At 48.4% G+C, this 19,994-nt stretch overlaps 1 protein-coding gene across 2 annotated transcripts in view; it reads left to right on the top strand.

Annotated features, from left to right (window-relative positions):
* FHDC1 (FH2 domain containing 1) overlaps nt 1-18,961 on the top strand; it is a 40,399-nt gene extending 21,438 nt beyond the window's left edge. For both annotated transcript variants that reach the window (XM_082728152.1, XM_082728151.1), the window contains exons 5-12: nt 497-582; nt 884-984; nt 4,109-4,179; nt 4,281-4,388; nt 6,405-6,475; nt 8,014-8,131; nt 12,167-12,331; nt 14,495-18,961. In XM_082728152.1, coding sequence (XP_082584278.1) covers nt 497-582; nt 884-984; nt 4,109-4,179; nt 4,281-4,388; nt 6,405-6,475; nt 8,014-8,131; nt 12,167-12,331; nt 14,495-16,528 — 2,754 coding nt within the window. In that variant the 3' untranslated portion in view covers nt 16,529-18,961. The remainder of the gene's footprint in view (nt 1-496; nt 583-883; nt 985-4,108; nt 4,180-4,280; nt 4,389-6,404; nt 6,476-8,013; nt 8,132-12,166; nt 12,332-14,494) is intronic.
* The last annotated feature ends 1,033 nt before the right edge of the window (nt 18,962-19,994 follow it).

Raw genomic sequence — 19,994 nt, 5'->3', positions numbered from 1 at the left:
GGTGTGAGGCTGTTCTGTGTGGAGGGGGGATTTGGCCACAGAAAGGTCTGTTAGCCCTCCCCCAGTCCGAGTACTTTATATCCAAAATATCCAAAATATTGAGATTTTTTTTCATTAGGGACCTAGAGGACCTAGTGTCCTCCTCCTCCTCCCAGTGTTCTCCTTTCCAGATTGTAACTTACAGAACATTTCCATCCTTAGAACTGACCCTTCCCTTGAGGACTCCTATGTCTCTGATTCTCCAGACAGTCTGAGGTTATTTATACCCACACATGACACAGCTCTTCTTCTCATTTGTCTGGTTTCTCTTCTTTCAAAAAACATAGTTATTGTGATGATTTCCTTTTCTGTCTTTTCTTGGGTCTACATTTTTATTAATTTGAATTTAGTCCTGAAATCTTACTTTCTTACAGGGATTCTAAGATGAAATTTAAAATAATGTTACATTTTAATCACAAGTTATTTTCTTTTTCTCTATTCTCTGTTTGTCTTTTAGATAAAGAAATTGAAAACATTTAGTGGAGATGTGTCCAAGCTGTCCCTGGCAGACTCCTTTCTGCACTACTTGATTCAGGTGCCAAAGTAAGGATTGTCCATCACTGTTCCTCACAGAGAAAGGGTTTAAAATCAGTGACATCAAATGCAACAGTTTTACTTTTTTTTTTTTCCAAGACTTTATTTATTTATTGGATAGAGGGAGACACAGCAAGAGAGCAAACACAAGCAGGGGGAGGGGGAGAGAGGTAGGCAGGCTTCCCGCTGAGCAGGGAGTCCGATGCGGGGCTCGATCTCAGGACCCTGGGATCGTGACCTGAGCTGAAGGCAGACACTTAACCCACTGAGCCATCTAGGTGCCCCTACAGTTTTACTTTTTATGTTTCAGCTATTCACTTCGGATTGAAGCCATGGTGCTAAAGAAAGAATTTTTACCTTCGTGTTCTTCTCTATACACAGACATAACAATTCTAAGAACCGCAACTAAAGGTAAGTGACCACGTGAGGCTTCATGTAATTTGTTTTTATTAATTTTGGTGGGAGCACTTTATTTTAGTTTTTATTCTTTTTAGTAAGCTTTCTTCTCCTGATTTTTAAAATCAATTTATTTCTTTTTTTTTTTTTTAAGATTTTATTTATTTATTTGATATAGAGAGAGAGATCACAAGTACACAGAGAGGCAGGCAGAGAGAGAGGGGGAAGGAGGCTCCCTGCTGAGCAGAGAGCCCGACGTGGGGCTTGATCCCAGGATCCTGAGATCATGACCCAAGCCGAAGGCAGAGGCTTTAACCCACTGAGCCACCCAGGCTCCCCTAAAATCAATTTATTTCTTATTAAAATAAATTTTTTTAAAGATTTTATTTATTTATTTGACAGAGAGAGATCACAAGCACGCAGAGAGGCAGAGAGGAGGAAGCAGGCTCCCTGCTGAGCAGAGAGCCGGATGCAGGGCTTGAACCCAGGACCCTGAGACCATGACCTGAGCTGAAGGCAGCTGCTTAGCCCACTGAGCCACCCAGGCGCCCCTAAAATCAGTTTATTTTTTAATGCCAGTGTAGTTCACACACAGTGCTCTCTCAGCCTCAGGTGTACGATGCAGTGATTCAGCAGTTGCCCCCGGCACTCGGTGCTCATCATGAGAAGTGTACTCTCCATCCCCTTCACCTCTCTGCCCCATCTCCCATCCCCCACCCACCTCGCCCCTTGACCACCAGTTTGTTCTTTAGAGTCCAGTCTGGTTTTTTGGTCTGTCTTTTTTCTTTGTTTTTGTTTCTTAAATTCTACGTATGGGCAAAATCATAGAATTTGTCTTTCTCTGACTGACTTATTTTTCTCAGCATTATACCGTCTGGATCCCCCCATATTGCTGCAAGTGGCAAGGTTTCATTCTTTTCTGATGCTGAGTATGATTCCACTGTGTATATACACCACCTCTTCTTTATCCATCCATCCATTGATGGACACTTGGGCTGCTTCCGTAATTTGGCTACTGTAAATAATGCCCCAATAAACATAGGGCTGCATGTATCCCTTTGAGTTAGTGTTTTCATATTTTGGAGGTAAATACCCAGCAGTGGAATTACTGGATCGTGTGGTCATTCTATTTTGAATTTTTTGAGAAACCTCCATACTGTTTTCCATGGTGGCCGCAGCGGTCTGGTAGCATGTTCTTTTTAAAAAAAAAAAAACTGTTGAGTTGAAATGAAAAATGTGAAATCCTAATTCTGCTACACCCTAAAAAGGGAAATGAGATTATTAGGTGGGATGACAGACAGTTAAGGCTTATTTCCATTTACTTTCCTCCCTAATTAATTAATTGATTAATTGACCAATCCATTAATTAGCATAGTAACCTCCCATAAAAGAAGATTTCTTTCATCCCCAGCTTCAGAGTAAACCTTGCTGGTTGTAGCTAGCTCTTGATCCTCTCCCAGGTCAGCTTTCCATGTGCATGCTGTGTGTGTGTGTGTGTGTGTGCGCGCGCGCGGGGCACGCACAAACCCTGGGCACTTAGGCCGGCTGCATCCTCCCTCATCCTCTGGCCTCTGGTGTCCTGGCCTGCTTTTTCAGCAGCATTCCTCCTTTCCTCCTGACTCCTGCTGGGCATCTCCAGTGCGCCCTTCTGCAGGTTCCTGATGGTTCTGCTCTGTGTCTTTTCCCACCTGCTTCCCCTCAAGTCTCCAACTCCTGGTGGGCTGTTTGTGTTTGAGAGGGGTGAGTGGGTCGTTTCCATTTCTTTGAACGACTTGCCGGCCCAGGTAGACTCCTTGGAATCGCTCTCTTGCCTCCCTCCAAAGCAATGGGGTTTTGCCCTCGGGCATGTATGGCGCTGAGCAAGCAGGCCTAGCCCAGTTGTGGGCACCCCTCATCTCCATGGCAGCGTCTCCGGTGCTCCCCATCCCTCACATCCTTCTGCGTTCCACGTCCAGTGCCAGCCCGATTTCCTCTGGGTTGTTCTCTGGATTTCTAGGCATTGTAGAGCTGTTGATTCCTACTTGATTTTCCTGTTCCGTTGCTCTGGCCCATAGTGAGATAAAGTTTTGCTCTTCAGCCCCATCGTATTTTCTTCCATTTTAGAGAGGAGTCTCAGAATTCAGGGCGAGGGTTCTTCTTTCCATGGGGCGGCCTATTAAAATTTCTTCCCACGCACACCAGGGCTGTTGCAGCAACTTTGGAAGGGCCGTTCCTCCTGTTCACATCGAGATAGAATAGTTCTTGTAGTGAGCCATGCAAATTTGTGGGCACGGCAGAAACATTTCTTATCTGGTTAACCTTCAGATACTGGCCTTCTTAGATAACGTAATATAGGCAGTGATCCAAGTGTAATTTTTTGAAAGTAATACCACACTTAATGGAGAATATGAAGTTAAAATCATAGATAGCTTTTCATTATCTATATATACTGTAATTTTAAGAATCATCAAACTTTGCTTTTAGCTTTTGACATACATTAATAATTTTTAATAATGTTAATTTGCATAGATGTGTGTACAAAAGCTGCTATGTTTAAAGAACTAATCTAAAGATATATTACAATGAAAGCTCCTTTATAGACCTTAAGCCAATCCAAATGAAATTTGTAGATTTGAATAAAGTGGACTGAGTCTCTGGGTGCCTGGCCCCTAAGGGTAGATGACTTTGCAAGTCATTTACATGTCATCCCAGCCTGTTTATTTTTTTATCTCGTCATAGCTCGTGGACTAAGCAAAATGTTGCTCTCAGTTAGTTTCCATCTTCTATAAATATAATCTTGAAGGCTAATGGATAGAAAGGAAAAAAAATAAAGAATTGCTATAGGTTGTTCCTATAACACAGTGCTCTGCTTTTCATAAGGCCTTTGCATTTTCCACGCCTTGAAGATGTTCCTTACTGAAGTGTTTTGTGATACAGTGAAGCATCATATCCATCAATTCCCAGTTAAAGACTAGGACATGGATTGCCAGTAGCAAATGACGCATTAGATACACCACAGAATGTGCGGCTTGATTTGTTTTTTCCGGTCTTAATACGTGGTTTAAGGTCAGAGCTTGCTTCAGGCCCTCTTGAACTTGGCTGTGGTGGCTCTCTTTGTGCACTGAAGCTCAAGGTCCTGTGGTGTGTTCTTTTTTGACAGAGCTGATGCTGTGTGAGGAGCTACATTCAATATTACACTTGGTGCTACAGGCAGGGAACATCATGAATGCAGTAAGTAAAATTAAAAAAAAAATAAGATGTTGTGATTCTAAGTTTATTTGCCCGTCTGAAGATATACGTATATATTTTTTCTTCTGATTTGTCTTCTTTAGGGAGGGTATGCTGGCAATGCAGTAGGATTTAAACTGTCTTCTTTGCTCAAATTGGCAGACACAAAAGCAAACAAACCTGGGATGAATCTTCTGCACTTTGTTGCACAGGTATGGGGAAGTGGGAATTCAGAGAGAGAGAGAGAATGAATGTGAGTCCTCGCTGGGGAGTTTTTTCCCAGGTATTAGGTGGCATCCCACAGAGACAGGAGAGGACCAGGTAGGCTCCATGAAGGTTCTATTTGCAGAAGCACCCTGCAACTTCCTGAGCTGAGCTTACCAATGCCTGGGGGTGTAGGCTAGGAGGGAAGTAGAGAGGTTGGGGGGAGGCAGCGTCAGGGTTGGTGAGTCAGGGTTGGTGAGGCCCAATTAGGAAGGATCCACATCCTAAATACTGAGGAATCTGGATTCATGCGTTAGCAGTGGGGAGCCAGTGGAAGTTGGAGCCCAGCATAATGGCCTGGCCAGGTTGGCTTTGTTTTTCAGAAAATAAGGCACTGTGGGGGATAGGCTAGAGTGGAGAGAGAACTGGAAATGGGGCCCCTCTTGGCAGAAGGTGGCTCTCTGATGGTTTGGAGAGAGAGAGAGCTGAGACTTGGAGTCTCGGCCACAGGGACGGAGGGCAGAGGCCTGGGTGCTGAGACATTCCCAGGGTTGGGCTGACTAGCTTTGTGGCTGGTTATGTGTAGAGAGTGAGGGAGCCCAGAACAGTGAAAAGGATCGCTTCCGTTTGTTCCCCTTTGTGAACTCTGAGGCGGGCTACCTTGTGACAAGCATGCGCTTGGTGTCCTCACCCTGGCCGTCACCTCCGATTTTGGCTGGGGCTCTGGGATACCAAAACAACCAGTTACAAAGTGAAAAAGTCTGTCTGTTGTTACATTATCTCAAATTACGAATTGTACCACTTTTGTTTTTCCTTCACTGGATCGCCTTTGTTGTTTTGATAGCCATCACGTAGATGTAGCTGTAAGCTAGGGAGGAAGCTGGGCCGGCTTCCAGTGTGAGCTTCAGGACAGGACAGAACTGGGATTTTGATTTGTCTTTTGTTAGCTGTCCTTCCTCAGACAAGTTCCTTAAACGTTAAGACCCTCAATTTCTTCCTCTAATCATGGGGCTAGTGATCCTTCCAAACAGGTAACCAAGAGGGCTGAAGGGGATAATTCCATAAACTGCTCGCTTTAGTGTTCGGCCCCTAGTACGTGCTCCGTAAATAACACACATAATTATTACTGCATTCTTCAGAAGACAAAGGACATGTTGAACTCAGGACTCATTTAATACGTTGATTTTTCAGGACACTGAAAGCAGACAATGTGTTCCATATCCCGTGGGTCTTACAGCGAGTCTTCCGTCGGTCCCTTTATTTTATTTATTTATTTTTTAAAGCTTTTATTTATTTATTTGACAGACAGAGAGCACAAGTAGACAGAGTAGCAGGCACAGGAAGAGGGAGAAGCAGGCTCTCTGCTGAGGAGGGAGTCGAATGTGGGGCTCGATCCCAGGACCATGGGATCATGACCTGAGTCAAAGGCAGATGCTTAACAACTGAGCCACCCAGGTGGCTCTCTGTCAGTCCCTTTAGATCCGTGGAGCCAGGTGCTCTGTGTCACTTGGTCCCTACCCATGGGGGGATGTTTCCAGAGCTGGTAATTGCTCCCTTGGTATCCACCTTCCTTGTGTCCCCTGAACAGGTGAAGAATCCAAAGGCCTCTGTGGCTTGTGCACCATCGGCTTAAACCCAGTTTGCAAACTGGTTTAACCGCTGTAGGCATCTTGTCACTTAAAGGCACCCTCGCAGGTATGGGTGGTATTTAAGGAGGATGTATTGGATTCTCACAGCAACAAAGGGCCCTGCTAAGCCACCACCCACCTCCATTGAGTTTGTGTGCCCATGAGTTGTATTTCACGTCAGGATCGGTTGCTCTGGGAAGTTAAATATATCTGGAGAGTAGGGAAGTTCTGGTAAATCTTACTAACTGAGGAATACAAGAGTTCACGTTTCACTGAGTTGCTTTGAATAATATATCAAGCATAAAAACAAGAACTTTAAAGTCCCTTTCAGTCTTGGGATAATCATTTCCTTCCAGTTTTACACATACAGTAGAGAAAATTCTGTTTTCATTCTAGGAAGCCCAAAAGAAAGATGCCATTCTTCTAAACTTTTCTGAAAAATTGCACCATGTTCAGGAGGCTGCTAGGTAAGCGAAGAAGACTTAAAGTGAATTCTGAGAATTCACGGTTTTGTTTCAAATGACCTTTTAGATTGATTGATTGATTGATTTGAAAAAGAGGGCAAAAGCATGAGCAGAGGGGGTGGGGGTGAGGGAGAGGCAGGCTAGGCTCCCTGCTGAGCAGTGAGCCTGACATAGGACTTCATCTTAGGATCCTAAGATCAGGACCTGAGCCAAAGGCCGACATATAGTCGACTGAGCCTCTCAGGTGCCCCTAAACTACTTTTTAAGAAACTGGTGAATATTTTATAACTTTAAAACATTTTATAACTTTAAAGAGTTTTGTCTTGTTGAAATTTCAGACCTCCCTTTTATTTGCTCACAGAGGTGTGTGCGCACTTTTGGAATTTGGGGGTTTTGAAAAATTAATCTGTATTTTTAATTAAAAAAAACACCACTGTAGTCGTTTCCAATGAATATCATCAGTGTAAAAACAATATGGATTAAGAACTTCAAATCCCTCCACACCCAAAGACAGAGCTCAAACAGCACAGCCTCTTACCTTGGGAGTTGGTATACATCAGTCAAACTTGAGGGCCAGTTCCTTGTAGAATCTAACATGGTACGTTTATTTTCTATTGCAATTGGAACCATCCCAAGGGTTGGGAAAGGATTTCGTTTTAAATTAGTCACAGCCTCACAGAGAAAGTATCTACCAGACATAAGGCTGTGTTTACATCACTTTAATTTGCTGCTGATCCCAGTATAGGTGTGCATTTTAATGGGGCTCTAATCTGTGTACACGAGCGCTTTTGAGTTCCATGTTTTTTTAATTTATACTACATATCCCTGTATCCAGTGGTATATGTTCAATAACCAGCTTTCCTGGAAAGAAGTCCTTGTTTGTAGCATTTGCTGATTTCCATGGTGTGCATACTGCTACCGTGGCAGATTCAAGCCACTGGTGTGGCCTCATTGAGTGAGGAGTTGGGAGGGGTGCCCACGCCCACAGTGGCCTCTCACAAGCTGGCTCCAATGAACCACTTCCAGTCCTGTGCTTGCTATCTGAGTGATTATATCTGATTATAAGAGCTATGAACCCGATGCAGAAATACACCAATCATAGCTCTTCAAGCCAAGCCCTGTCATTGGCCAGTGTCTCAGTGTTACTGACTGTGAACATCTTACCACAGATGACATGTCTTTCCCAAAGTGAGCTTATTAGGCCAAAGTTGTGAACAGTTCATAGTTTCCATTTACAGAATTTCATATTCTCTCTTCTTCCTCAAAGAATGAGCATCTTATAAGATATAAACTGTTCTGGTTTGAATTTCTAGAAGAAATTAGTGTGGTAATATTTTTTTCTCTGTCTAGTATAGAAATCTACTAGTATAGAAATAAATCGTTACATTTTTGAGCTGACATTTCTGGTCAGAGTTAGCTGGGGAAGAGTTAGTTAGGGAAGTTTAGCTAGATGTGTGAAAATAGAGTTTGTGAAATATAATGTGAAAATAAAGTTCGTTTGGCTTCCCTGCACCACCTGCTCACTCTTCCCCTTCTTGTAGATTATCTCTGGATAACACGGAAGCAGAACTGCACTCACTCTTCGTCAGGACGAGATCTCTGAGGGAAAACATTCAGCGGGATGGTGAACTCTGTCAGCAGATGGAAGATTTCCTGCAGGTTTGTGGGCGATCGGAGTCCATCTCTCTCATTTTGACTTAGAGCTGCTCCTGCCAGGGCTGGTTCGGTCTGCAGAGCTTTGGGGAAGCAGAAGGTTCCCATTCATAATTTTTTTCCCTGGGTCAGTAGAAGGACCTCTGTATTTCAGTGCCCATTCTTTGCGCGGTTGGCTTTCTAGAAGGGGCTGTCGAATGTGGTGTGAACCAGGGGCTGGGCTCCATTGATCACCGCGTGATCGACAGCAGCACACCGCGCTGCAGGGAACTGATAGCAGCCTAGGGAGCTAACACTTGGCAGCTGATGCCTGGCAACTCAGGTTTGGCTTCTCAGCCATGGTGTAGGAGTTTTTGCCTCCTAATCAAATCTCTGGACGGCAGAACGAAGTTCCACGGAAACCGTAGACACCTGAGAACTCGGGCTTGTTTGTTCCCTCACATGTTTTTATTGAAGAAACAAGCTACGTTTTGGCATGTTTTCTATCGAGAGCGGGAGCACACAGGAGAGCTGTGCCTATCAACACCCCAAATACATCAGCCCCACAGGGTGTGTCAGGAGCCGCTCTGAATAACATCAACAACAAAACCAGCAGAGTGGACATGTTTGTGACAGCTCATTGTGACTCACTAATCACATAGTCTGACATACTTCTTTTATCTTCCTTATTTAAAAAAAAAAAAAAAAACAGTGGCAGCTTTTCATGCTTTCAATCTTCAAGGGAAGTGACAGGCTACCTTAAATATCAGCGCTTCGACCCTTGCAAGGGGACGGCGTGTGTGGCGGGGCTGCCTTTGGTGGCAGGAACAGTGTGCTCCGAAGGCTGTCCCACCTGAGCTTTCACTCCTTGACTTGTAACTCAGCCACCGCAAGCAAATATTACACGTTCGGCTCCCATCGGCAAACATTTCGTTGGGCTCTGGTGGGAGCTTATTTTCATTCCTAAACATGGGTTCTGTATTCTCTTTTACATGCACAGATATACTCTCTTTTACATGCACAGATTTTTCCCAGAGTGAAACCACACAGCAGACACCACCACAGAAACACCTAGCCATAGGTAAGAAAGCACTCAGCAGTGAGCACACATGAGGGAAAGCAAGAAACGGAGGGAGAAGGCCCATCCCACAGTGAGGGAGCATTCTGGATGTCTCCTTCCCTGGCTCTTAAATTAAACATTCATATTTTATGCAACATAGCAGTGCAGAAAGGCATCTGATGGAAAACAGCTCTGTCCCAGCTGCAACCCCGGAGTGCTCTTTCAAGGCAACCTTGTTTTAACTATAAATGCTTCTTTCTAGGAGTCATTTTTTTTTTTTTTTAAGATTTTATTTATTCATTTGACACAGAGAGATCACAAGTTGGCATAGAGGCAGGCAGAGAGAGAGGAAGGGATGCAGGCCCCCTGCTGAGCAGAGAGCCCGATGTGGGGCTCCATCCCAGGACCCCGAGATCATGACCTGAGCCGAAGGCAGTGGCTTAACCCACTGAGCCACCCAGGCGCCCACTAGGAGTCATTTTTATCTGTGTAAATGAAATGTTCCCAAGCGGCTATTTATTTTTCTTTTTTATATTCAGTTCCTTTTTAAATAGGGGAGGGAGTGTAATTCTATAAGGTAGGATAGGCTCGGGCCATGAAGGGCTCTGAAAATGGGACTGTGCTCTTAGCTACAGGGAAAGATAGAAGTTGTTTGTGGAGAAAAAAAGACAAGAACGCAGCTTTGTAAATCTGACCCTCTGGGCAAGAAAGAAGGAATAAATTGGTTTGGAACTTGGGTCTGGTGCAGGCAAGTGAGATGTGAAAAGTCGAATTTGCTAGCACAGCTGCTTGTCTCCTGTCAATTACACTTGGCTAATGTAGCTTTGGACTTTGTCATTTGGGGTCCTGACTGGGCAGAAAACTAACTTAGGCAAAAAAAAAAAAAAGAAAGAAAGAAAGAAAAAGAAAAAAAAAGAAAAAACAAACCAAAAAAACCCCTCTGCGCTTGGTGATTTTCCACATCCACATTCAGAATGTCTCACTTTCCGGAGTCCTCAGGGTGACTGCCGTGCCTGTAAGTTTTTCCTTCCTGGTTCTCTCTCCATCCCCACAGGATCTAGAGATGAGACACGGGAGGTGGAGCTAAGCGCCCATGTAGGTTCTTGTCAAGAGTCCTATTTTTCTGCCGTTGAGTTATCTTTGGCTGGAATCCACCTTTCCCCCTGTGGAAGAATGACAGGCAGAGATTTATCCTTTCATGAAGGCCCTTCTCTCCACAAAGAATAACAGAGCGTGAACACACACCGCCTTGGGCTACTGACTCAGATGGTTACTTTCTCTGGTATTCGGTCTCCTAAATGGTTTTGGTTTCTTACTACCTCTTGAATGTGTTTGGCGCAAGAAACGGACTTGCAAGAGGGAAAGTGTTCTGGAGTGGGAGGGAGGCGATGCGTCTCAGAGTCGCTCGTCCCTCTCCAAGCATGTCCCAGCAGCAGTTCCACTCCTTGAGGGTGGGCAGCCCATACCTTCATAATTCTGAGGCTTAGCCCTCCACTCGGAGGAAGTTTCTCAAATATTAGCCTTTTTTAAAAACATGATATTTGTGATTTATTATGTACTTCACACATTCCTTCTTCATATAAGCCTTGTTCCCCAGTGGAATAGAAAGTAACATGAGACTCGAATGGGATCCTAAATATTCAGTCTCCACGGGCCTGTGGCTCCTCGAAGCGGCTGCTGCCTCATTTCAGCTCAACAGTGAATGTCACACACTGCTGTCGGGGAAGGGTCCTTGTGCGTCTCATAGCTCCCCAGCCTTAAGGGTTTGGGAGCCCACCAGAGGAAAGCACTCTTCTTTCATTTCTGCTTTCTTGTGGTGGTGGTACCTGAATCAATATTTTTTTTTTTTTTTAAGATTTTACTTATTTGAGAGAGAGGAGTGAGAGGGAAAGAGCATGAGCAGGGGGAGGAGCAGAGGGAGAGGGAGAAGCAGGCTCCCTGCTGAGTAGGGACCCTGATGCGGGGCTCGATCCCAGGACCCTGAGTTCATGACCTGAGCCGAAGGCAGATGCTTAACCTTAGACTGAGCCACCCGGGTGCCCCGATGCCCTAATCTATGGAGGCACTGGAGGCTTTGTTCTCAAAGGATTAGGAGAAAGTGAACACGAGAAGTGGATGGACTTGTAGGATGTAATAGTAATAAACCATCGGGACTCCTCAGAATCTCCTGGGGGTTGTAACAAAATATTAGTGGTAGTGGGGCACCTGGGTGTCTCAGGTGGTTGAGCATCTGCCTTTGGCTCAGGTTATGGTCCCAGGGTCCTGGGATGGAGCCCCACGTAGGGCTCCCTACTCGACAGGAAGCCTGCTTCTCCCTCTCCCACTCCCCCTGCTTGTGTTCCCAGTCTTGCTGTGTCTCTCTCTGTCAGATAAATAAAATCTTTAAAAAATATATATTAGTGGTAGTTACACCTTAGGCATACTGAATTGTGTGAGTTCTGTACAAGCAGAGACTGTGGACAGTGCTTCTGAGCTGGCTTGGATAAGCACCCTGGTTAAGTAGCCTTGGCTGGGGCATGTGTCTGGGTGCAGGAGCTTCCCTCCTGTGGGGGTGATCCTGACCCTGACACAGGTCATTTGAGGTGAGGTTTAAACTCCCTCTCAATAGCTTGTCCATACAAGGGCCTTCTGACATCCCGAAGGCCAGTCTCTAAGACTCACTTTTCAGAGAAGGAAGAACAGATGCAGAATGAGTTTTCCTCCATTAAACCAGCTCTTTACACCTATGTCATTTTTCAGTGACCATTTCTTCAGCGGCCTTCTGTAGAGGAAAGCTCTTTTTAGTTTTTTGGGTGGCCTCCAGGTCTCACACAGAAGTTCACCTTGCTTCCCCAGGGCTTTGTTTGGGTTGAAATAATTTCCTTTTGGCTCGGAGGGCGTTAGACTTGCGGTCAACTTTCCCCTTTCCCGAGACCTGAAGCTGAACCCGGGAGCGCAGACGGCGCGCGCCACGCCACCTCGGCTGCCTGTTTCCTTCAGCGTGTGCTTGTGTTTTCCCGCAGTTTGCTGTGGAAAAGCTGACAGAACTGGAGCGCTGGCAGCAGGAGCTCCAGGACGAGGCCCACACCCTTATTGATTTTTTCTGTGAAGACAAAGAAACCATGAAACTGGACGAGTGCCTTCAGATATTTAGAGACTTTTGTGTCAAATTCAACAAAGCGGTTCAGGTATGGCTGATGGCATCTCCTGTGTTTTCTGAGTGGTGTGGAGTTTCAGTTTTCCTCTTCCAGACCCAGCCCTCTGCCCTTGGCAGAAAGACGGTTCGGCACTTCCACGGTTTCAGGGAAGGCTGGTGCGGGCCACACCGCCGGGCTCTCGGTTGGGATTCGTCTGGCCTCCTCGGCGGCTGTACTGCTCGCACCAACACTGGCTTTGATGCCCTGAAAGCATTGTGTTAGTCACGTTTATTTATGATGGCAGCCCTGATACTAACAAATCTCTTTGAAGGCCCTGAACGTCTTCCTCATCACCCCCACCGCTCCCAGGAAAGAATTTCCTCTTTCACGGAGACCTGTGTTGCAGTGGGAGGATGGGAAGGCCCTCTCTCACCTGTTTCAAGCACCACGGCCATTGCCAGGCGGCTGGCACCACGGGGACCATGCTGTGTCCTCAGCCAGAGCTGGCTTCTAAGTTCTCCAGTAGTTAGGAGTCTCCTGCTGACAGGGACACAGCGGCATTTCTTGCCCTTTGACCTCCAGTTCCAGGAGTCTCTGAGTTCAGTGTAGGAGCCAGAGAACTCTGGGTTGCTTGGCTTTGCAAGTACAACTTTTCATCTGTCAGTTAAAAACAAAATAAGATCCCTTCACTTCAGGTGGTGAGGAGGAGCTAAATTCTTGTGCCTTATTCCTTTCTCTGTATTTAAAAGCAGGCTTGCCCGCAGCTGAGTTTGAGTTCTCAAGCCCTCTTTTCTCTCTGCAGTTAAGTGAAGGAGGCTAAGCCTGCAGCCACGTTTCCTCTCCCTTGTCCAAGCAGTGAGCTCAGCAGTGGGAGGTGGTTGTGGGAGGCAGAGGCCAAATTGGCTCTTTCTGAGGCTCTCACTCCCTGTCAGAATTCGGCAGGCCCAAGAGGCCACCTGCGTGATTCTTTGGGTCCAGCTGTCCTGAGCTCCAGAAGCTGGCCCCACTCCCATCCCCACTCCGGGCAGCCTTGGAGGAGAGGGCCTGGGGGACCTGGGACACTGGAAAGGCCAAGCCAGAGAAGAAGGAGGGGCCGTGCATCCCCAGCCAGAGCCTCACAGAAACTTGGAAGGGAAATCCACCATTTGAGGAAACTAATTTTCGAGTAAAAAGTGCTGTCAGTAACAGATTGGGGTTGTGGGATCCACACATTTAGGTGACACAAATATATTAATAAGTTTTCTAAAGATGTTTTATTTGAGAGAGAGATCACACATGTGCACGAGTGGTGGAGGGGCAGAGGCAGAGGGAGAAGCCAACTCCCGCTGAGCGGAGCAAGGAGCCCGATGTGGGGCTCGATCCCAGGACCCTGGGACCATGACCTGAGCCAAAGGCAGATGCCTAACCAACTGAGCCACCCAGGTGCCCTACAAATGTAGTCAGAGTGCACAGCCAGGTGGTAAAGTGTGCTTTAGTATGTGCATTTGTTCTGGTTTGGCTTTGTTGGGGGAGGGCTGGGTACTTGGAGCAGGGCGAAGGGTGGTGGAAGGATTTGTAAAGCAAATCCTCCTGTCTGATTGTGGGAGCGGGTGGGGCATGAGGGACAGAGCCATCCTGGCATCTCTGGGGTTTCCTTACCAGGGAGAGTTCAGAGAGCAGAGATTTGACTGGTGTCTCTTCATATCTTGGGTATATACTTATACATCCAAGCCATTAAGTAGAATGTGCTGCACGTGTGTATGCATGTGTAGCTGTATGCAACACAGAAGCAACAGAGAGGTATGGTCTCAGGCTCCTTTTTTTTTTTTTCTCTCTCTCTCTGCCCTTGACTAAATAGCCTTTTCCTGAAAGTCTTTGCTATCTTGCCCTACTTAGAAGCCAAGCTGGGTTCCCTCGGAGTTGAGGTGGCAGGCATGTGTGGAATCACAGCCCACACTTAAGGGACAATGCCTTGACCAGAAAGCTGTAAGTTGGGTCCACAGATCCAATGAGAACCTTACGTTGGTCGGGTCCTCTCCAGGCAACCTTGGGAGAGCTAGCCCTCTCCACACCCACCTTCTTGCAAACATGCGATTGTCTTGGGGAAGTTTGGGACCCAGGCTGACCTTCATACCTGTTTCTTGAGGTCTTAAGGCAGGCAAAGGCAACTGTGGAATTGCACACAGGTCACACGGGTCTAACGCATTTTGGGGCTTCTCTCTACCCCTGCCTCAGGACAACCAGGACCGGGCAGTGCAGGAGCTGAGGAGGCTGCAGCGGCTGAAGGAGCTGGAGCAGAAGCGTTGCTCCTGGGCGGCTGGGGAGCTTGGGGCGTTCTGCCGGAGCAGCAGTGAGAACGACGTGGAACAGCTGACTAAGAAGGGTGCGGAAGACCTGTCCCCCTTCCTGCAGCCCAGGCCCATCAGCCCCTCCTACCGACCTCCCAACACACGCCGCTCCCGCCTTTCCCTGGGCACGTTTGCAGACCGGGAGCTGCTGACCTTCCTGGAGTGTTCCACCGACAGCCCCGAGGAGTCCAGCAAATTCAACAGCTTGCCCCGGAGCAGCACCCGGCAGGCCCGGCCCACGATGGCCTGGTTGGAGCCTGGAGACCGGAGAGCCCAGGACCCCAGCGGAGCACAGACACCACAGGTCTCAGAGGGCGAGCGGGGGGCCCCAGAGCCACCCTCATCTTGGCAGAGCCAGCAGCTCCTAGCCCCCAGGCCTGAGGACTCCAAACCCCCTATCCCCCGAGTTCGGCGCAGTGGGGTGGGCATCCTCCGAAAGAGGAATAGTGAGCCGGTGGGCCTCGGCCCGGCCCGGTCCCCTCCACTCTCCCCATTGGCTCTGGGGATTAAGGAGCACGAGCTGGTGACAGGGCTGGCTCAGTTCGACCTTCAGGGATCCAAGAGTCCAGAGGAGGTGTCCCGATTGACCCTGAATGACCTCAGTCCTGTGGAGCTGGGGTCTCTGGGGGATGGGAGCGTGCAGTCCCTCGGTGCCAGCCACGAGGGCCTGATGCCTGTGGACACCGGTGTCCCGGGTGGTCTCAGCCCAGCCTTGGAAGGGGACGGGACTGCCCCTGAGGATCCTAGCAGCAAGGCTGTAGTATCTGTGGGCAGCAGTGACCCTGACAGCAAAGACCCTGGGCCTCTGTTCTACATCTCCGATGCCACCGACTGCTCACTGACCCTGGACTGCTCGGAGCCAGGGGAGGTGCCCGGGGCGGATGGCTCCTTGTCCTCTGGCGCTGGGGAGACGGGCAGCCAGGTCTCCTCTCACCCCACTTCCAGCCCCCTTGGGGAGGCTTTGGCTCCAGTCTCTGGGAAGAGCCAGCCCTCCTGCAAGGACAGCCTTCCCAAGGACAGACCCGCCAAAGGGAAGGATGTGACCGCACCGAAGAGAAGCTCCCTCAAAGAGGCGTCTCCGGGGACCTCGAAGCCCGCCAGTGTCCGGCGGAGCCAGGGGTCCCAGGGGGCGGCACCCAAGCCGGTGAGGACCTTGACCGCCTCTGAGAGTGAGAGCATGCGCAAAGTCGTGCCCATCTCCAGGTCGAGCCGCGGCTCAGTGGGCTGGAAGCGGCCCCCTCGGGAGACCCCCAGCAGCACAGACGCGCCGTGGTCCCGCCGGAGCTCCGTGCGGGGGACCTCAGACGTGTCGCCCAAGCGGTCCTCGGCGGGGGCAGCAGCGGGGGCGGAGGAACAGAGGCTGGCGAGGGTGAGCGGCGGCTCCGGCAGCGCTAGGTCGGGGAAGGACCCCCCCCTGCAGCAGAAGGGCTCTCTCAAGAAGCCCAGCGCCAAGCCCCTCAGGAACGTCCCCAGGCAGAAGCCCGACGAAAACAAGACCTGCCGCTCCAACTCCCAGGAAGAGATCCCCGAAGAGGAGCCCAAGGCCCCGCCGGCCCCCAGCGTCCCCCGCACCCCGCCCCCTGTGCCGAGCTTTGCCCGAAACACAATTGCCTCCTCCTGTCGGTTCATGAGAGCGGATTCCTCACCTGTGGCCAAAGCCCCCGGCATCACTCGGACGGTTTCCCAGCGTCAGCTGAGGCCCAAGGGTGGCCCTGAGGATGCTGCCCCCAAGGACAGCAGCACCCTGCGGCGGGCCAGTAGCGCCCGGACCCCTAAAAAGTGTCCAGAGTCTGCTGGGGCTTCCAGTGTCAACACAGAGGCCCCTGGGAAGGGCCGGGGGGCTGGGGAAAGGGCCTCCCTCAGACTGAGAAACTCCGATCCGACCACGCTAGGGAAAATGCTCGATCCCTTACGGAAGTGAAGTCTGATCGTGAGGACTGACTCCTGCGAAGGGACGGCACTGCATGTCCTTGTTCCGCATAAAGTGATCCACGCGTGCCGCCGGCTAACGCTCATGTCGCCAGAGGTGAGGTCCGGGAGGCCTGTGGACCGCCACCGGCTGCGCTGACGTCTACTGTAAAGTCCCAAGTCTGGGCGGCTGCCCGCTACTCTTCACGGCTGGCATCTCCCTCCCACACCCTGGAGGAACCCCCTCCCCTCCATGAAGATGTGTAAGCTGACAGTCTTCCTTACAGAGTTAAAAACAACAACAACAAAAAACTGGCCAGTTTTTATATGTCAAGCTTATTTTTAAATATTATAAAAATGAAGTCGTTTAGTTCCTTTTGCAGAACAAAATGCCTCCTAGGAAAAAGAAACAAAACCCTGAACAAGAAGACATTTTTATTTTCCTGTGTTTCCTGGTCTCAGGGTGCCTTCCACCTGCCCACACCCTGTCCATTGCTGGCAGCCGGACTTCTCTGCAAGCCCTGGGTGTTCTGTGATTGGCATCGTCTCCCTGAAGGCACTCTGCCTCGCTCACCTCTCCGTGTGTGACTCTGGGTGAGGGTTTGCGTGCGAGCAGGAGGGGAAGTGAGACTGGTGGATAGAAATCGGATGCTCTCCTGTGTTCAGGGCGGGCACCAGGGCAGTGCCTTTCCTGCAGACGAACAGCAGCCCCTGGCAGAAGCGGGATCTCCCTGAACTTAGAAGGGCCGTATCTTAATGGAGAGGCATCAGGGGCACTTCAGCTGAGCACACCTTTCCCTTCTGTGTTTTCCCGTTTGTGTCTCTGTTCTGAAACTGAGTGAAGGCTGCTAGGACTTGGGTTAGCTCTAGTTACAGGGAAGAATAAACCCTTCTGTGTCCCAGTCTTGTCCCTCCCTCCTCTCTCTGCCCGCAGCCAACCCTTCCTTCCCTTGCTAACCCCACGTGGAGCCTGAACAGGCTGTGTATCTATGTCACTGATGATACTTCCTAACGCTGACATGTCTCCTTCTGTAAAGTGGTTTTTAAATCCCGAGAAAAACCAAATCGCAGACCAAAACAAAACAACTCCCCCCTTTCCGATTTTATATAATCAGGAAAATCTTGAAAAAAAAAAAAAAAGGCTTTATTCAAAAGAAGAAAATATGTACTGTTTCTACTCACTGCCCATTTCACAGCTTCCTTTTGAGACTAATTAGGGATTGAGGGGATTCTTGAAACTTTCTTGTTATTTAAAGTTGCTTCCTGCCTTTTTTCACTTTGGGTCACTTATTGAAACTTTAGTGAAACGTTATTTTAGACCCAACAGTGGTAGATGGATTTCAGGGAATCCACGTGCTTGATGTTACAATCTTCCTGCTGTAGAATGTTGCCTTCCATCCAAATAAATGGAAACTCTGAGCTTCCATACATTGGTTATATTGAAATGGCAAACTTCATGGCTAAAAAGTAAGGCACTTGGCCACAAAACTTCTTATAAAAATGGCCTTAGGTAGCTATTTCCTGGGTCCCACAAAGATAGTTATGGGAATCCTGCACTGTTTTTTACCATCTCAAAAAGCCCGAGAAATCATGTATTTAACCATGCAGATAACAATGTCCAAAACATAAGGCCCGTGGGTGGATGGAAATGGATGAAAGAGATCAAAAGTTGGTGGGTAGTGGGGCACCTGGGTGGCTCAGTTGGTTAAGCAACGGACTCATGATTTTGGCTCAGGTCGAGATCTCAGGGTTGTGGGACGAGCCCTGCATTGTCCTCCATGCTCAGCACAGTCCACTTGCGATTCTCTCGTCCTCTCTCTCTGCCCCTCTCTTCATTCCTAAAGTAAATCAGTCTTAAGCAACAAAAACAGAAGTTTGTGGATAGTAATGGGGTCAGGACCCCCACATAGGACCCTGTTCGTGCCCTGTCGCTGATGCTATGTGACTTTGGTCAATCACTCCTCCTCCCTCAGCCTCTGTTTCCCAGTCTTCAGAAGTGGGCACATGGCCTCAGTAGTAGTTTCTAAGGGTCCCTCCAGCTCCAAGATTTGAGTCATTTTAAACAACCAAGGACCCATTTGCCCCAGGACCAGCTTTTCGGAACCGACCTCCAGCACCTGCATAGCAGAGGCCTCCTGTCAAAGGCCTGCTCAAAAGAAAGCACCTTCAGAACTTGCTGTTGCTTTGGAATCTAATAAGCTGAGTTTCTTGAGAAGCGGTGTTTTACTTAGCCCTGTGGACCCTATGTGTATGCATCTGTATGAGCAGGTGATCATTCTATTACCTTTTATTGGTAGTAAGCTTTGAAAAATAATTTAAGTATATAATGGAGAAATGTAAATAAATTTCTATATAAATTTGTTTAAGATGAACTGAATGTATTTAAAGGTCCATTTATATGTTCTTTTATGTAACATGTAGTTTAATAAAGTTCCTGTTTATGGGAGTTTCTGTTTTATCCTCAGCTTACTCTGTTGATGTGCGCGCGTGTGTGTGTGTGTGTGAGAGAGAGAGAGAGAATGAGAGAGAGAGAGAGAGAGACCGGTCCTGGTGGAAGAATACATAATTTCCTGCACACAGAAAGGCCCAGATGCAGGAGGGACAGCAGGTTTGAGATACAGTGGTCTTGTCCTCAGAAGGCACAAGAGCCAAACTGGGCTGTTGGTGTGTGTCTTCTTGGTAGCCCGGGACCCATGTTTAACTGAAGGTCTAGAGAGCGGGCCTGGCGCCAGGCCTGTGGGAAGGCAAGCATGCATCCGACAGGCAAGCCATCGATGGAATGTTCACCTTGTATATGCTCGCATTATTCCATGTTTGGGGCCAAGCTTTGTGTAATCTCTGCGGGACCAGCAAGTCTGGATCTGCTCCTATGTGTCCTCATGCATGTTGGCTCGGGACAGTATTGGGAAATCACAGCTTCTTCGGCTGCCTCAGGAATGCGCAGAGAGGGAGGGAGGAGTGATTTTATTTGAAATGCAGTGCTGGTGCTTCCAGGAGAAGAAAGGGGAATTGTTTGGAAAATGCTCCTCACACCTCGGGGCTTCCTATCAAGAATCAGTCCTGGCTACCCTTGCACTTCATCTGAAGCAGTTTAGACAATCCCAGGGTCAGGCACCAACAAGAGCGTGAATGAGGGGCACCTGGGTTGCACAGTTGGTTGAACACCCAACTCTTGCTTTCCGCTCAAGTCATGATCTCAGGTTTGTGAGCCCAAGCCCCACATGGGGGCTCTCTGCTCAGCATGGAACCTGCCTGAAATTCTCCCTCTCCCTCAACCCCTCCCCCTGCTTGTGCGCTCTCTCTCGCTCGCGCTCTCTCTCTCTCAAATAAATAAATAAATATTAAAAAAAAGAAAAGTAGAGTAGATGATGTCCTTGTGAGTGGCTGTCTGCCCTGCAGGCACTGAGAGCCTGGTTTTGCCTGTTATAAGCTGATTGGGCCATTGGACCCCTTCCTACACCTTCAACCTGTTATATCGG

The sequence above is a fragment of the Mustela nivalis genome (genome assembly GCF_964662115.1).
Source record: "Mustela nivalis genome assembly, chromosome: 4".
Classification (NCBI taxonomy): Eukaryota; Metazoa; Chordata; class Mammalia; order Carnivora; family Mustelidae; genus Mustela; species Mustela nivalis.
The sequence above is the reverse complement of the archived record's forward strand: the minus strand, read 5'-3'. Positions and strand labels throughout refer to the sequence as shown.